Here is a 15,174-nt window from a genome sequence, read left to right on the forward strand (position 1 = left end):
GTTTTGATTTATTTGACTTGAAAGTTACATGTGTGGGATTCAGTTTATGTTAACTCTTTGCTATGATATTGTATAGATTCAGTCATAATTATATCCTTGAAATTTTTTTAAAGGTTTAGTTGTGTTTGGAGGTTTTGACTGTATGTGTGTCTGTGCACCATAGTGTATACCTGGTGCCTGATGATGCCAGATGAGGGTGTCAGATTGCTTAAACTGGAATTATAGATGTTTGTGAGCAGTCACGTGGGTGCTGGGGATCAAACTCAGGTCCTCTGCAAGAGTAGCAAGTGCTCATAAACACTGGGATATCTCTCTAGCACATTCTTGAAAATTTTGTTTTCATAATGACTTTTTTTTTTTTTGGTGAGATGGGAGTCGTACCATGTTTCTCAGGCTGGCTTGATCTCCTCAACTGAAATTATTGATCTTTTTACCTCAGCCTCCCAAATAACTGCTACTAACAGTACATGCTACTATAATAGCCAGCTTTACAATGAGGTATTTAAATTGCTGGTCATGCTGTAGGTATATGTGCTCAGTAATAGCACTGACCTCAGAATCATAATCCATGTCATGATTCACGTATTGAGAACCACAGCTTGCTATAGATATTGAACTCAGTGTTTGGCATCCATAACCTCAGGTCACCATCCAGAGGCCAGTATGTGTAGATGGTATTATTCCTATGTTACTATCAAGGACTGTTGAATTCATTTCATGTTTGGAAAAGGCTGATTCTTTCTTAAAGAACCCATCTAGAAGTCTGTCATTCAGTTCAAATAAGTTTTCTTCTGTATACAGTCAGTATTATTCTAGTGAGCTATGTTCAGAGTTATCTCATTGAATTTACCTTCCTGAATGCTGAGATAACAAGATTGTTTCCAAAATTGCTATTAACGGATGGTTTCTGTGAGTGCTATTTCTTGAGCTAACACAGCAGATACATAGAAACTAGAGGCTGTGGACTCTGTACTTTTTGTAGTATTTGGGGAAGTAGTTGAGGCTGAAACAATGGTTCAGAGGTTAAGAGCACTTGGGTTCAGTTCCCAGTTTTAAGTAAATTTATAATTTTATGTTGAGCTGTAGCCTAGCTTTTTTTTTTTTTTTTTTTTTTTTGCATGCTTTGATAAAATACTCTGACCAAAAAGCAATGTAGAGAAGAAAGGTTTATTTCAATTCTAGGTTAAACTCCATTATTTTGGGGAAGTCAAGGCAAGAACTTAAAACATCATGTCCACAACCAAGAGCAGAGAGGGAGTGAGTGTCAAAGGCCAGCTCCGACCTGTTGAAGGGTTCTTGAAGGGAGGAGAAAGAAATGAAAAAGTATTAGATAGAAATATAGATGGAGACAACAATGACAAGAAAGACAGAGGCACAGGATAGCTTCAGAAGGGTCTTGGGTCAATACCCAATTGGCTGGAGTTTATTTCTAATGGGCTTTTTATATACAAGCAAAGGGAGAGGCAAAAGACCTCCCCCTTTCAAGATCAAAGCACAGTGTACAAACCAAGTGTAGACCCTTCCAAACACCTGGTAACCACGCCTTTGGCCAAATCATCCTGTTATGCAGCCCTGCTGGGTAAAGCAAGCTCAGGCTTTCTGACCGTGAGTAAGGCCTTACTAGAGAGCCTCTGTGGATCCCTACAAATAAGCACATGGATCCTCACCTGCTTGGCTCAGCTAGCGTTCTCTTTTCTTAAACATGCCAGGACCCATTCCATGAAATGGTGCTGCCCACATTCAAGGTGAGGTTTCCACTTCAGTTAACAGACCCTCACCCCCAACCCAAGCATGCTCAGAGGCCAACTGATGTAGCTAATTCCTCACTAAGAGTCTTCCTGGATGATTCTAGGTTGTATCAAGTTGACAGTTAACTAACAAGTACAGGCTGCACTGGTAGCCATCTTCTGCTGCTTGCAGGGTGCAGTTGGACATGCCTGAAAGGATCTGTTTTCCAGTACCAGCATATTAGGAGGTCATTGCTTCAACAGGAATTTGATAAAAGACTCTGACCAAAAAGCAATGTAAGAGCAATTCAAGAGGGATTTTATGGGAACAACACAATTCAGTTCACAACAATCTAAGACCAAGAATTTCAGTATGCGCTTTAACATGGAGTCACTGGAGTCAGTAACCACCACTGTAGAGACACAGACACAGGAGCGAGACCCAGTTGGGGGTTGTATGTGTGTGTCATTCTTCTTTCTCCATGTGTATGTGTGTGTGTGTGCACTTGTGTGTGCATTGGTGCACTTGTAGGGATCAGCTCTCTTATGGTGGTCCTGAGAATTGAGCTTAGGTCACCACCTATTCCTGCTAAACCATCTCCCTAGGGCTCCTCTCTCTGTTACCCAGAACAGTTTTACTAAAAAGAAAGAAAGGTGTTAGTGGTATATCATCTGTAGACTGCTAACCTAAGTACACAAAGTTGACTGTGGTACTTCATTCCCATTCTATCCTGGCAGAGCTGGGGTACTCTTTTTCCTGACCACCAACCAGTGTTTCAGCAGTGTGTCAGCTGTTGAGCTCTTCGTAGTGGAGAAGAAACTGTTCATGTGAGTAGGCCACTACTTTAGCTGTGTGTCAAACTGGTCAAATCCAAAATTGGGTCAAAATACCATCCTGATGTTATCAGTATCTTCTATTTATTTGTTTAAATGGGAAATATAAATTACATGCGTATATTCATGCTATACAATATAAATTTTTGAAAATGCATAGGGTTACAGTATTAAGAAAAGTCAGTCATGGGAAGGATGTAAAATTAAGAGCATGTGGTACCTGCTAGCCAGCGAAAGGAGATGTTCAAGTTTGGGTTGAGGCTAGGAAATCCCAGTGCTATGAGAAAAAGCAGCATTCGTGGGGCTGAAAGTTTCTTGACTTGATTAATCACAGGCTGGTAACTCCAGCAAAGGAAGTTTGAGGGCCTTCAGAACAATTAGGTGGTTCAGCAGCTAGATGTGGTGAGATCAAGATGACGAAGGAAGAGCAAGTACCAGCCTTGGTGGGGGGAGCGTGGAAAAAGCCAGAGACAGCTGGCTGGTTTTTCTTTTTTCTTTTTTTTCCTTTTTTTTTTTTTTTTAAATTATAATTGTGTTTTAATTTTACGTATCAGCCATGGGTTCCCCTGTCCTCCCCCTCCCACCCCCGACCCCACCTTTCCCCTAGTCCCTCCCTTCCATTCCCATCTCCTCCAGGGCCAAGACTCTCCTGGGGATTCATTTAAACCTGGTGGATTCAGTACAGGCAGGTCCAGTCCCCTCCTTCCAGGCTGAGCAAAGTGTCCCTGTGTAAGCCCAAGGTTCCAAACAGCCAGCTCATGCACTAAGGACAGGTCCGGGTCCCACTGCCTGGGTGCCTCCCAAACAGTTCAAGCTATTCAATTGTTTCACTTATCCAGAGGGCCTGATCCAGCTGGGGGCTCCACAGCCTTTGGTTCATAATTCATGTGCTTCCATTCATTTGGCTATTTGTCCCTGTGCTTTTCCAATCTTGGTCTCAACAATTCACACTCTTACAGTCCCTCCTCTTTCTCAACAATTGGACTCCTGGAGTTCCACCTGGGGCCTGGCCGAGGATCTCTGCATCCACTTCCATCAGTTATTGGATGAGAGTTCCAGCACAACCATTAGGGTGTTTTGCCATCTGATCGCCAGACTAGGTCAGATCAGGCTTTCTCTCCACCATTGCCAGCAGTCTACAGTGGATGTTTCATTGTGGATTTCAGGGGACCTCTCCAGCACTGTGCCTATTCCTGTTCTCATGTGGTCTTCATTTATCATGGTCTCTTATTCCTTGTTCTCCCTTTCTGTTCTTGATCCAGCTAGGATCTCCTGCTCCCCTAAGCTTTCTTTCCCTCAAATCTTGCCCTTCATTACTCCCACTGTCGTCCAGGTTGTTCATGTAGATCTCATCCATTTCTCTGTCATTGGGTGATCCCTGTGTCTTTCTTAGGGTCCTGTTTTTTAGGTAGCCTCCCTGGAGTTGTGTAGCAGTCTAGTCATTGTAGTATGAATCTTAAAGAGTCTTATTAATAAAATCAAACCCGAGGCTAGTTATTGGGGTGATTGCTGGAAGATCAGAGACACAGAACAAGCCACAGCTATCTCACCTTGCTAGTTCCTCAGGTGATCCTGTTTCCTCAGGCTGGAAGCTTCTGAGTCCTCCTCCACATGAATCTCAGCTGAACTGTGTTGCTCCAAAGCCTGAACGCTTAACCAACCAAATGCTTAACTAACTACATGCTTTTACCCCAATTGCTCTAGTTTCTGGTCCTCACACCTTTTATATACCTTTCTCTTTCTGCCCCCACTCCCTGGGATTAAAGGTTGGGTTTCTGGGATTAAAGGCGTGGGTCACCATGCTTAGCTGTTTCTAAAGTGGCCTTGAACACCCAGAGATCCACCTGGCTCTGCCTCCCAAATGCTGGGATTAAAGGCGTGTGCTACCACCACCCAACTTCTGTTATGGCTTGCTCTGACCCATTTTCTAGCCACCATTTTTGGCTTTGTTCTAGTGGCTGTCTGTTCTCTGACCGTTTATTTCAGGGAACACACAATATTTCAGGGAACATAATACCCACCACAAGTCATCTTTGTTTTTCTTCTAGTATCCCATGGTTTTCAAAGGTAGAGGAGATTTGCTCAACTTTATTTACTAACAAAATGAATCAACAGAGAGCAAAGGAGCAAGGACACTGCTGGAAGAGTTTGGAGTAACTAGAGAAAGACGTCAGGAAGAGGAGGGACTCGATTTGGTAGCTAGAAGGGCTCTAAGGTTGTAAGGTTCATAGTCTGATACAGCCAGAGTTCACAACAGCCAGAGGAAGTGCTGTGTTGAGAGAAGGTCACAGTGTAGAGCTTCCTGGAGCTGATAGCCCAGGAAGGGTGCCACCTAAGATGGCCAAAGGCATGGGGTCAGCTTGGAGAATGGGGGATGACTGCCATTTTAGAACTCCAGTGATGCAGCAGGTACCCCATCTTCTGTTCCACACCTTTAGACTAATCTGGAGTCTATACTCTGTGTTTTATAGACATGAGTATATCAGTGGATATTACAGAGTGTCTTCTTACTTCTTTGGAAAGCTGATATCTGATCTTCTACCCATGAGGCTTTTGCCAAGCGTTATATTCACTTGTATAGTATACTTCATGTTAGGTAAGTAACAGGCCAAATGAAAATGCCTTTAGTCTGGGTTGTGAAGTGAAGCTAATTTCCCTGTGTTTATTTTTATTTACCTATTTCTGTGTGTCTATATAAAGAGACATAAAAATTTAATAACTACACATACTCTGATGCATATTCTCAAATAAGAATATCATGTTGAGTGGGGGGGTATTTATTTACTTAAAAAAAGTCACTGACAGATATAGACAGATTTATTTTTACATTATGCTCAGGATTTGACCTTAGGATCTCTGCATCAAAATTTCCATAATTTTCACTGATATACGAAATATATACTACATGCATACATACTAGTAATTCTGTTTTTATGAAGCACTATAGTGTGAGAACCACTGATAGAGCTTAAAACTTTCATTTTATATATGAAGTTTATCATAAAGAATATGACATGGTATCTAGACCCTTAGTTAGGTGCATGATCCATTTTCTTGCTACTGTTTCAAAATCATCAGATTATATGACATATACATAATCTGTATGTATATATATATGTATATATATGTATATATGTATGTATGTATGTATGTATATGCACCTCATAGTTTATAAAGTACTTGGAGAACTTAGTCCTATTTTTAATGTCTAAAGAGACATAGTTGATAGAAGAACCCTCCCTCCTTTGTATATTAAACCTCCCTGAGGTCATGTAATTGTGAATCAAGTTTCTTCACTGATGCAGTTAGAGCAAACACTGAGAGATGTGGGGATGTCTGGGCAAATGAATGTTTTCTGTTAGTGAGCTTCCTGTGGTAGGGGAGGGTAGTAGTATTGGGCCAGTGTGTTTCCTGTAGCCGTCCATTTAAGGAGCTCAGAATTATTCTTGTTATATGTATAGAAATCCACCTGTTATCTGAAATAGTGCTCTTAAAATAAGCATGGAAAAGGAAATTGTGTTGTTGATGCAGTTACACAGAATAAAACAATGAAGTTGGTGACCAAGAGTGGTTGGATAATGGATGACCTTTTCTCATCTATTCTGATAAATCTCTACAGTGTATTTGCACCATATACACACCAAAGACACAGGGCACTGCACTGATTACTTCTTTTTTTTTTTCCCAAGGATTGAAGAAAGAGGTGGGGGCTTTTTTCATCATGATGTTCACCCTTATCATGGTCGCTTATACAGCCAGTTCCATGGCACTGGCCATAGCTGCAGGTCAAAGTGTGGTATCTGTGGCAACACTTCTCATGACGATCTCTTTTGTATTTATGATGGTGAGTACAGATAGTGCTTCTCCAAGAAGACAATTCTTGCCTTGTTTTCTCTGAATATTTATCTGTTGTATAAATCTGCTTTGGGGATTCTTCCCATTAGGACTGTGACACTTTGAGAAATCCAGATGCTCAAATAAAGTGACTGTGAGGAAAAGTAATGGCTTTCCACCTAACCTCTATCAAGTCCCTTGTATTGCTACTTAATGCTGCTGCGACTTCACTAACATTTCCTCACTGATAAGCTTTTGAAAGATGATTTTTAGCTGGGTGTAAATGTTGTATGTCTGTAATCTTGGCACTCAGGAGTATAGCTGTGCGTTTTAGCCAAGCCTGAGGTACACAGTGAGATCCTGTCTCAAAATTGCTGACATTGAACCCACTGTACCTTGTGAGTTTATTGTTATTCAGTAAACTCTGGTATAATGGAAAGTGTGGGGGGGGGGAAGTCACTGAAATAGAAAAAATACTTCTTGCGGATGTTAGACAACCTTGGTAAATAGAATATTGAAAACAGGCATTGTCATTGACTCCTTGAAAAATGACAGCATATCCTTCATTTTGTCAACCAGTTAGTAATCAGAAATGATCGGGTTGAATTCCTGAAAAAGGGAAAGTGAAGCCTGTGAGAAGTGTAATGGTGTGTACCAAGGAGTCTGTCTTGGGTCCCTCTTATGTTTTGACTATTAAGTGTTTTAAAAATAGTTTAAAAAATGGGGGAAAAAAAGCTAGCATGGTAGTGTAGGTATCATATGTTCATAATCTCAGTTTAGTCCCTGGGATATCTTAGAGGTAGAGGGATCAGGAAATTGAAGTCATCTTTAGCTACATAGTAAGTTTGAGGGCAGCCTGGGCTGCCTGAGACCATGTCTTTAAGAAGAAAAAGCTAGAGACTGTCAAAGTCCACCTACCTTCAGTAGATACCTAATTATTTCACATTGTTAGTTTGATGATTCCTCATTCCTAATATTGTATATGTCTCAATTTTGTGTTCAAGTGATAAAAGGACCAGCTCCTGTGTTTTTCTCCTACATCATTAAATAGGAACAACTAGCACATTGAAACAGGGTCCTCTTCACTAGAGGAGGCTGTCTTTCAGTGAGCCATCATTAGCTGAAGTCTTGCTAAACTTCAATTCTTTCATTTTTGTGTGTGTATATATATATATATTATTTAGAAAATAATCATCCTTGCTTATATTCTCATTCAATAAATAAAATACCGGGGTTGGGGATTTAGCTCAGTGGTAGAGTGCTTGCCTAGCAAGTGCAAGGCCCTGGGTTCAGTCCTCAGCTCCAGCAAAATAAATAGATAGATAGATAGATAGATAGATAGATAGATAGATAGATAGATAAAAAAATAAGTGAAGAAAATACCTTGAAACAAATAAAAAATATGTCTTAATTCCTGTTTGGACTGATTACTCTGTAAGTGTTTATAAATAGGACTTTAAAGCCAGTCATCAGTGTATACTCACTCAGATGGTATGTCGTATACTCGGTACTCGCTAGCACAGTTTTAGGCATGCACACACAGCCCAACAACACTGTCGTTGTCTTCATATCCCAGCCCTCTTAGTACGGCACAACACATTCCATGAGAACCTCATTTCTGCCTATTTTTAATCTTGAATAGTCAATTCCTGGCATCTCCACGTGGTTCTGCTTTGGGGGCAATCTTTTTTTTTTTTTTAATTTATTTTGATTCTTAAATTATGTGCATCTGTATGGAGTATATACACTAGTGCAGTGACCTCAAAGGCCAGAAGACAATGCCAGATACTCAGGAGCTAGAGTAGTTGTGGTTGTGAGCCACCTAGTATGGGTGCTGAGAACCAAACTCAGTCCTCTGCTAGAACAGTAGTTGCTCTTGACTACTGAGCCCTCTCTAGCCCCATAGGTAAGCTTATATGGAGGTATTAGTTATGTTTTCTGCTGTACATCACCATATCATGCTCTTATCAGTTCTAATTTGGAGATTATTTTATACCTGCATTCTGAACCTAAAATTGCTCCTAAAGCCATGACTATTGAATAAAAACTGTTATAAATAACAAATGTTGTCTGGATGTACAGCATCATGCCTGTTCTGGATTATTCTAGTGGGTTCTGTATTTCCAGGATTATTGGGAGGCACGCATATAGGTGGCGTAAATAGAATCACAGAACAGTCTGTATCCATATCCATATCAGAAGATTCCACTGAGAAGAAAATGCATACTTTTCTTTGGTATACATGTAACTATTACTCCATGTCAACATTCCTTAAATAACAGTATAATCTAGGAGTAATGGCAGCATATGTCTATAATCCTAACGTTTAGGAGGCAGAGCCAAGAGGATTACTCCAAGTTTGAGGCCAACCTCGTCTACATAGGAAATTCTAGACCAGCCAGGACTCCATAGGGATACTATTTCATCCCCTCATTCATTTATTCAGAAATAATAGAGTATACCTACTGTTTATTTAGCGTAAGTGTTGTATTAGGCATTTTAATCACTCTGCAGATAATCTTCGAACATTTGTGATGTGGCTATTTTGAGTATAAAGACTGGGCTGGACAGATGGCTTAGCAGTTAAGAGCACTAGCTGCTCTTTCTGAAGATCTAGGTTTGATATCCAGGACTCACATGGTGGCTTATAGATGTCACTAATTCCAATTCCAGTCCCAGGGAATCTGACACCTTCTCTGCCCTCTGTGGCTATCAGGCATGCATGCAGTGCACTTACACACAGACAAAACACTCACACAAATAAAATAAAAATGAATAAATCTTTTATAAAAGCATAAAAGCCATGTGTAGGTTATATTAAAGTACTGTGTCATCTTAAAAATAAGAGAAATGTGCATCCGCAGAATTTAGTTTACATGTTGGAAGCCTGGAACCAACCTATACCCATGAGAGACCAAGGGATGATTCTGTTTCTTAATCTTCCATTGCAGTTACACAGAAAGTTGAAGACATTCTAAACCATTGAGGATCATCAAATAACTTGAATATATAATACAAATTATAGGTGTATTATCTTCCCCTTAATGCCATAAATAACCACTACAGAAATACTCACATGCTAAGCAAGACTACTAGAAGATATTATAACTGCAGTTTTCATATCACCTTGGACTTAGCAGTGATGTTTAGCAGATGCAGATTATTTGTGTGTGGGGGGGGTGCATTTGTTTGTTGTTTGTTTTTGAGATAATTGTGCCAGATATCCCAGGCTGGCTTTGAACTTGTGATCCCTCTGTCTCAGCCTCCCTGGGTTTGATTATAGGCATGCACCATCACACTTGTCTGCATGCAAGGCCTCATAGGAGGTCTTATCTAGAGCTATGAAATCACTGGACTGGTTCTAACTTACAGGTTTTTGTATCTTACAGATTTTCTCTGGTCTTTTGGTGAATCTCACAACCATTGAGCCTTGGTTGTCCTGGCTTCAGTACTTCAGCATTCCTCGATACGGCTACACAGTAAGTTGTCCTTGCTTGTCATTGTGACTATCTGGATTCCCAAGCTAGGAATGGTGGAATAAAGCCTAATCTTGTCATAGCTTTAGCCACAAGTGTGAACCTGTCCCATCCGGTTTCCTTCCAGAAACAGTGGTTAATAATTTCCTATTAGTCAAAGAGTCATCTGGGGTTTTCTATAGTCACCCCATTATTGGAGGGACATGAAGAGTGGGGAGAAATCACATAAAGGAGAAATGTTGATTAATTGATGAAAATATTGTTTCTGTTCAGTAAGGAAGTAAATGAGAGGATAGGGGACTATAGTACATAGTGTATATTGAAACTGAAATCTGAAGAAAAATAGACTGTAATACTCAGCAACTTATTGGCTTTAGCAACTAATCACATACAAAAAAAAAAACCAGCTGTGTCTTAATTCAGTATAATGAAGTTTCTGATTTCCATGATTATTACTTTTTTATGAAAACAAGGAAAGATTGTTACTACAAATCAACAATATTCATTGAGCATCATATCTTTTCAATTAGAGATTTTATGGGTTATAAAATTGGGATGAGGGTGCTCTGGGGTCTAGTCAAGAGTCTTCCCTCTTGGCCAATTGCAAGTTACATCCCAACCCTAAGTTTCTTGATTGCCTGTTTTGGTGTTTTAAAAAAGAGAAGAAAGAAAGGAAGATTGTGCATATGCAGCTTGACATGCTTTCAGAAATAACAATGAAGATTAAATTTGAGCATATGGTTATGATAATTCCTTGGAAACATTTTGGAATTTAACACTGTTGATATTGCTCAATCTTACGTGTATTCTAGGCTTTGCAGTATAATGAATTCTTGGGACAAGATTTCTGTCCAGGACTCAATGCAAACGTCAGTGACACCTGTGATAACAGCTATGCAATGTAAGTTTGGGTTCAGAATCACACTAGGTTTGTGTCTTACTGTGATGTGCTGTGAAACAGCTGCTGGGCTTAGAGGTGGCATGAGTCAGACCTTAAGCCTTAATTTTCCAGTCTATAAAGGGAGCCCATATACACTTCTTCACGTGACCATATTGAACAGCTCCTATAACCTGTAACAGTCAAAGCCATATTTAACGTGAAAAAAATGCTCCCTCTGTATTTATTGAGATGTTTTAAAAGTTCCCTGTTATTTTTTTTGATTAGGTTTGAATTCTTACTTTTCAGAACTTTAGGGTTGTAAATAGGCTGCTCTGATAGTTTAGGAGGGACGTGTGGTCTCTGAACTGGAATGGATTATAACCCAGAGCCCAGAACGGCAGACAGTAGTAGGTGCTCGGACAGTGAGAACAAGAAAGGAGTACTGATTACTCTGCCCCTGATGCCACTTTCTGCCCCACTGCCTTTGGGAACATCATGGAATTCAAGGCTGCCAGTGTGTGTGTGTGTGTGTGTGTGTGTGTGTGTGTGTGTGTGTGTGTGTGTGTGTGTGCGCGCGCGCGCGCACTCATTTAAACCAAATTGAAACTCTCCCTATAAGAGCATGCACTTTTTCAAGAATTAAAATAGAATTCAGGTGCTAATAAATTAGATGACCTTATTTTAAAATGTTAATACTTTTATGATAATTATTAATGGTCTTGTTTTTGATGTAAAGATTAATGAAAGAACAGAATGCTGGTCTCCCAAATCCCTCCTGAATGTTCAGTTGTAAAAATAGTTACTCATAATAGGATGATTTTCTCTTTCGGGTTGTTGACAGACAACTTTCGAAAGAGGGGTTTCCCCTAGAGAGCTTTTCTTTGCCTGTCCATTCATTTTGGTTTGATCTGGTGTGTGGCATCTTTCTAACACAAAGTCCCTGCCAGCCTGCTGGCCAGGAGGGAGTGGACAGGAAAAGTGGTACCACAGAAGGAGGAGCCATGGCAGGCTTTGTGCTCACATAAGGCTCATCCTCATAAAAGGAAGGAGAAAACTGCTCTTAAAGCAGAGAGGAATGGCTGTTTTGGAAGCTGCGGAACCCCACCATGCACAGGAAAAGCAGGCACAATAATCGTGGCTACATTGGGTGGAGTTCCGCTAGGGCCACTGTATCCTGCTCTACACTACTTGCTATCCAAGGCTGTCACCTGTGTCCTTGAGCTGAGTGTCTGCAGGTGAAAGCTGACTGGCATGACTCCAGCTGAAAGCCGTTGCTCCCTCTTGCCAGATGGAGCTTTCTGACCTGCTTCCCTCACTTTGTGGCGGAGGAAACTGCAAGGGAAGGGCTGAACTCGGCATAGCCACTGCTGAGATCTTCACCTTTAGTAATGAGTAAACAAAAAGCCACTTGATAAGCGTTTCTGCCCTTTGTAGACAGCAGCGTCATAGATTTACAATTAATGAATCTGATGAGGCAAGAAACTTAGTTAATAGTAAGACTATGTTAACTTGGTCAAATTTGTTAAAGTACTTAATAGTTAAAGTCTTTTGGATTGTTTTAAGGTTTAACTTAATTAGGTACAAGTTGCTTAGCCTAGAATCTAGTAAATGGTAAGCCTGGAGAAGGCCTTCCTTAGCATCTGTTAATTGCCTGTTGTTCTTCATGTAAGAGGGAGGCCTTGTAAGATTTTCCCTGTCCATGACAGTGTTAACTGGTGGTGTTGTTATGCCAGTCTTATTTAGGCAACCATACTGTTGAGATTTCAAGGGTTCAACTTCCATGTCATATATTGATTTGGCTAACCAATTGGTTTCTGTAACATAGAAATAGTAGATATATTGATTAATATTTGACAGATGCTAGGAATGAACTTAATTTTGTATATTTAAATTTCAGATGTACTGGTGACGACTACTTGAAAAGTCAGGGCATCGATCTGTCACCTTGGGAACTGTGGAAGAATCATGTAGCTCTGGCTTGTATGATTATTATCTTCCTCACAATTGCCTACCTAAAATTGTTATTACTTAAAAAGTATTCTTAAATTCCCCTTTACCATACTATTAAATGTATTCCTATTAAATGTGGGCACTTTGATTCTCTGCATTTTGACCAGTGGGGGCTTTATAGAATAGTCTCCTTCTGCAGCAAAATGAAGCTTCTTTTATGAGGGTGAGAGCTGCACTTCTTTGGGTATAAGGACAGATGTTTAAAACGAATCTGGGAATTACACTGGTTTAAGAATGTGGCAGTAGTGGATCCCCCTCTAGGGTCCATGACCTCACTAGTAACAGGTAGTTGCTAGGATCATAGTGAATTGCCACCTATTAAGTGGGCCTTAAATCCTCCCTTGGCAAAACTTTGAGATACTGTGAGAGACAGTTCTCAGGGAGGAGGCTTCCAGGTCTGTTCCAGCTGGGTACCCCCCAGTCCTGTGTCCACAGTGCGCGGTGTCTTCAACAGCAGGGTCTGACATCCAAATCTCATTTTTTTAAAAGTTACTTTTGTAAGGGTGTCAATGTAACAGATATATATTCAGTGACTAGTCATGGCCAGTTCCTGTTGGTCAATGGAATTAAAAACAAAGTACAAGTTTCCCAGTTACTGTGTTATGATGACAATAAATGTTGAATTTTTTTAGAATAAAAAAATACTTGTTTCTGCTTCAGTACTCAGAAAGCTGAATTATATCTCCATCATTGAAAAAACTTGTATCATTGAAACTAGAAAGAAATTAGATTTATATCCAGTTTAATTTTTCTTTTTGCCTGTAATCCTCCCTTTCTTATCACCTGATACTACCCTCTCCTTGTCCCTTGAATACTTTGAACTTTAGCCACACTTAGACCTGATTGCATACATGAATACATTATAGGCCGGGGTCCATGTGTGAGGGAAAACATGCAGAGTTTCTCTTTCTGGGTTTCTATTGCCTTGCTTAATACTCATCTTTCTAGGTCCATAGATATTCTTGCTAATTGCATGATTTCATTTTCATAGCAGCTGAATGTATCATATTGTATATAAGTAACAATTTCATTATCCATTCACTTGCTGATAAACAGTTAGGCTAGTTCCAAAACTTTGCAATTATGAGTAGGACAACAATAAACATGCATGTGAAATACCTCTGTAGCAGGCTATGGAGTTCTTTCGCTATATTCTCAGGAATGGTATAGTTGTGTCATATGGTAGTTCTATTTGTAATATTGTGAGGAACTTCCAAGCTGATTTACATAATGGATGGATTACTTTCATCCCCACCAACAGTGAATAAGGGTTCCTCTTTCCCCACATCTGTTTCAACATTTATTGTTTGATCTATTGATTATAGCCATTCTGTCTGGGGTGAATGGTTTCTCAGAATAGTTTTCATTTATTCTTTCCTAATGCCTAGGGCTCTTGGATAACACTTTTAAAATATATTCATTGGCCACTTGTGTTTCTTATGTTGAGAACTGTCTTCTCCTTTCACCAGTCCATTTGTTGATTGTCAGTTTTCCCCCCCCTGGTGTTAATTTTTACAGTTCTTTGTAAATTCAAGCTATTAGCCCCGTGTTTGAAGTACAGCTGATAAAGTCTTTCTACCAGTCTGTGGGTTACTTAGTGATAGTTTCTTTTGTTGTGCAGAAACTTTAAATTTCCTGTAGACCTATCCATTACTTCTTGGGGCCCGTTACTGTGCTGCAGGAGTTCTACTCAGAAAGGCCTTGCCGACCCCAGGATCTTAAAGAGTATTCCTTAATGTCCCTAGGAGTTTCAGAGTTCAGAGTTTTGAACTGAAGTCTTTGGTCCACTTTGAGTTGATTTTTGTGCAAGATGAAGGTATGGATCTAATTTTATTCTTCTTCAGATGGCCAGCACATTTGTTAAATGGGCTCTATCTTCCGCTGCACGTTTTTACCACCCTTGTCATATTGTCCTACCCTTGGCAGTTTATTCCCAGGCCCCCAATCTGTTTTATTGGTCTGTCTGTTTTATGCCAGTACAAGACTGTCTTGGTCACTATAGCTCTATAGTTTAATCTGAGGTAGGTATTTTAATACCTCCAGCTGTTTTTGTTGTTGTTTGTTTGTTCTTGTTTTTTAATCTCCTTAGGATGCCTTTGATTATTCATGGTCTTTTGTGGTTCTTTGTGCATTCTTGGGTTGTTTTCTCTCAATCTAGGAAGTATGATACTGAAATTTGATGGATATTGTATTGAATCTGTAGATTATTTTTGGTAATACAGCCATTTACACAATACTAATTCTGCCAATCCAGAAGCATGGGAAGTGTTTCTATTATCTATTGTTTGCTTTGGTTTCCTTGTTCATGCCTTGAAGTTTTCATTGTAAATCTTTCCCTTTTGGGTAAGTTTATTCCTGGATACTTTATCTTTCTTAGAACTGCTATGAATGAGATATTTTTACCTAATATTTT

The 15,174-nt window shown here is 39.8% G+C and overlaps 1 protein-coding gene across 5 annotated transcripts in view; it reads left to right on the forward strand.

The window, feature by feature from the left end:
- LOC118580615 (broad substrate specificity ATP-binding cassette transporter ABCG2) overlaps nt 1–13,884 on the forward strand; it is a 101,760-nt gene extending 87,876 nt beyond the window's left edge. For all 5 annotated transcript variants that reach the window (XM_036182458.1, XM_036182459.1, XM_036182461.1 and 2 more), the window contains 6 exons: nt 2,466–2,555; nt 5,033–5,157; nt 6,251–6,405; nt 9,785–9,874; nt 10,684–10,772; nt 12,649–13,884. In XM_036182458.1, the coding sequence (XP_036038351.1) occupies nt 2,466–2,555; nt 5,033–5,157; nt 6,251–6,405; nt 9,785–9,874; nt 10,684–10,772; nt 12,649–12,796 (697 nt within the window). In that variant the 3' untranslated portion in view covers nt 12,797–13,884. The remainder of the gene's footprint in view (nt 1–2,465; nt 2,556–5,032; nt 5,158–6,250; nt 6,406–9,784; nt 9,875–10,683; nt 10,773–12,648) is intronic.
- The last annotated feature ends 1,290 nt before the right edge of the window (nt 13,885–15,174 follow it).

The sequence above is a fragment of the Onychomys torridus genome, chromosome 3 (genome assembly GCF_903995425.1).
Source record: "Onychomys torridus chromosome 3, mOncTor1.1, whole genome shotgun sequence".
Taxonomy (NCBI): Eukaryota; Metazoa; Chordata; class Mammalia; order Rodentia; family Cricetidae; genus Onychomys; species Onychomys torridus.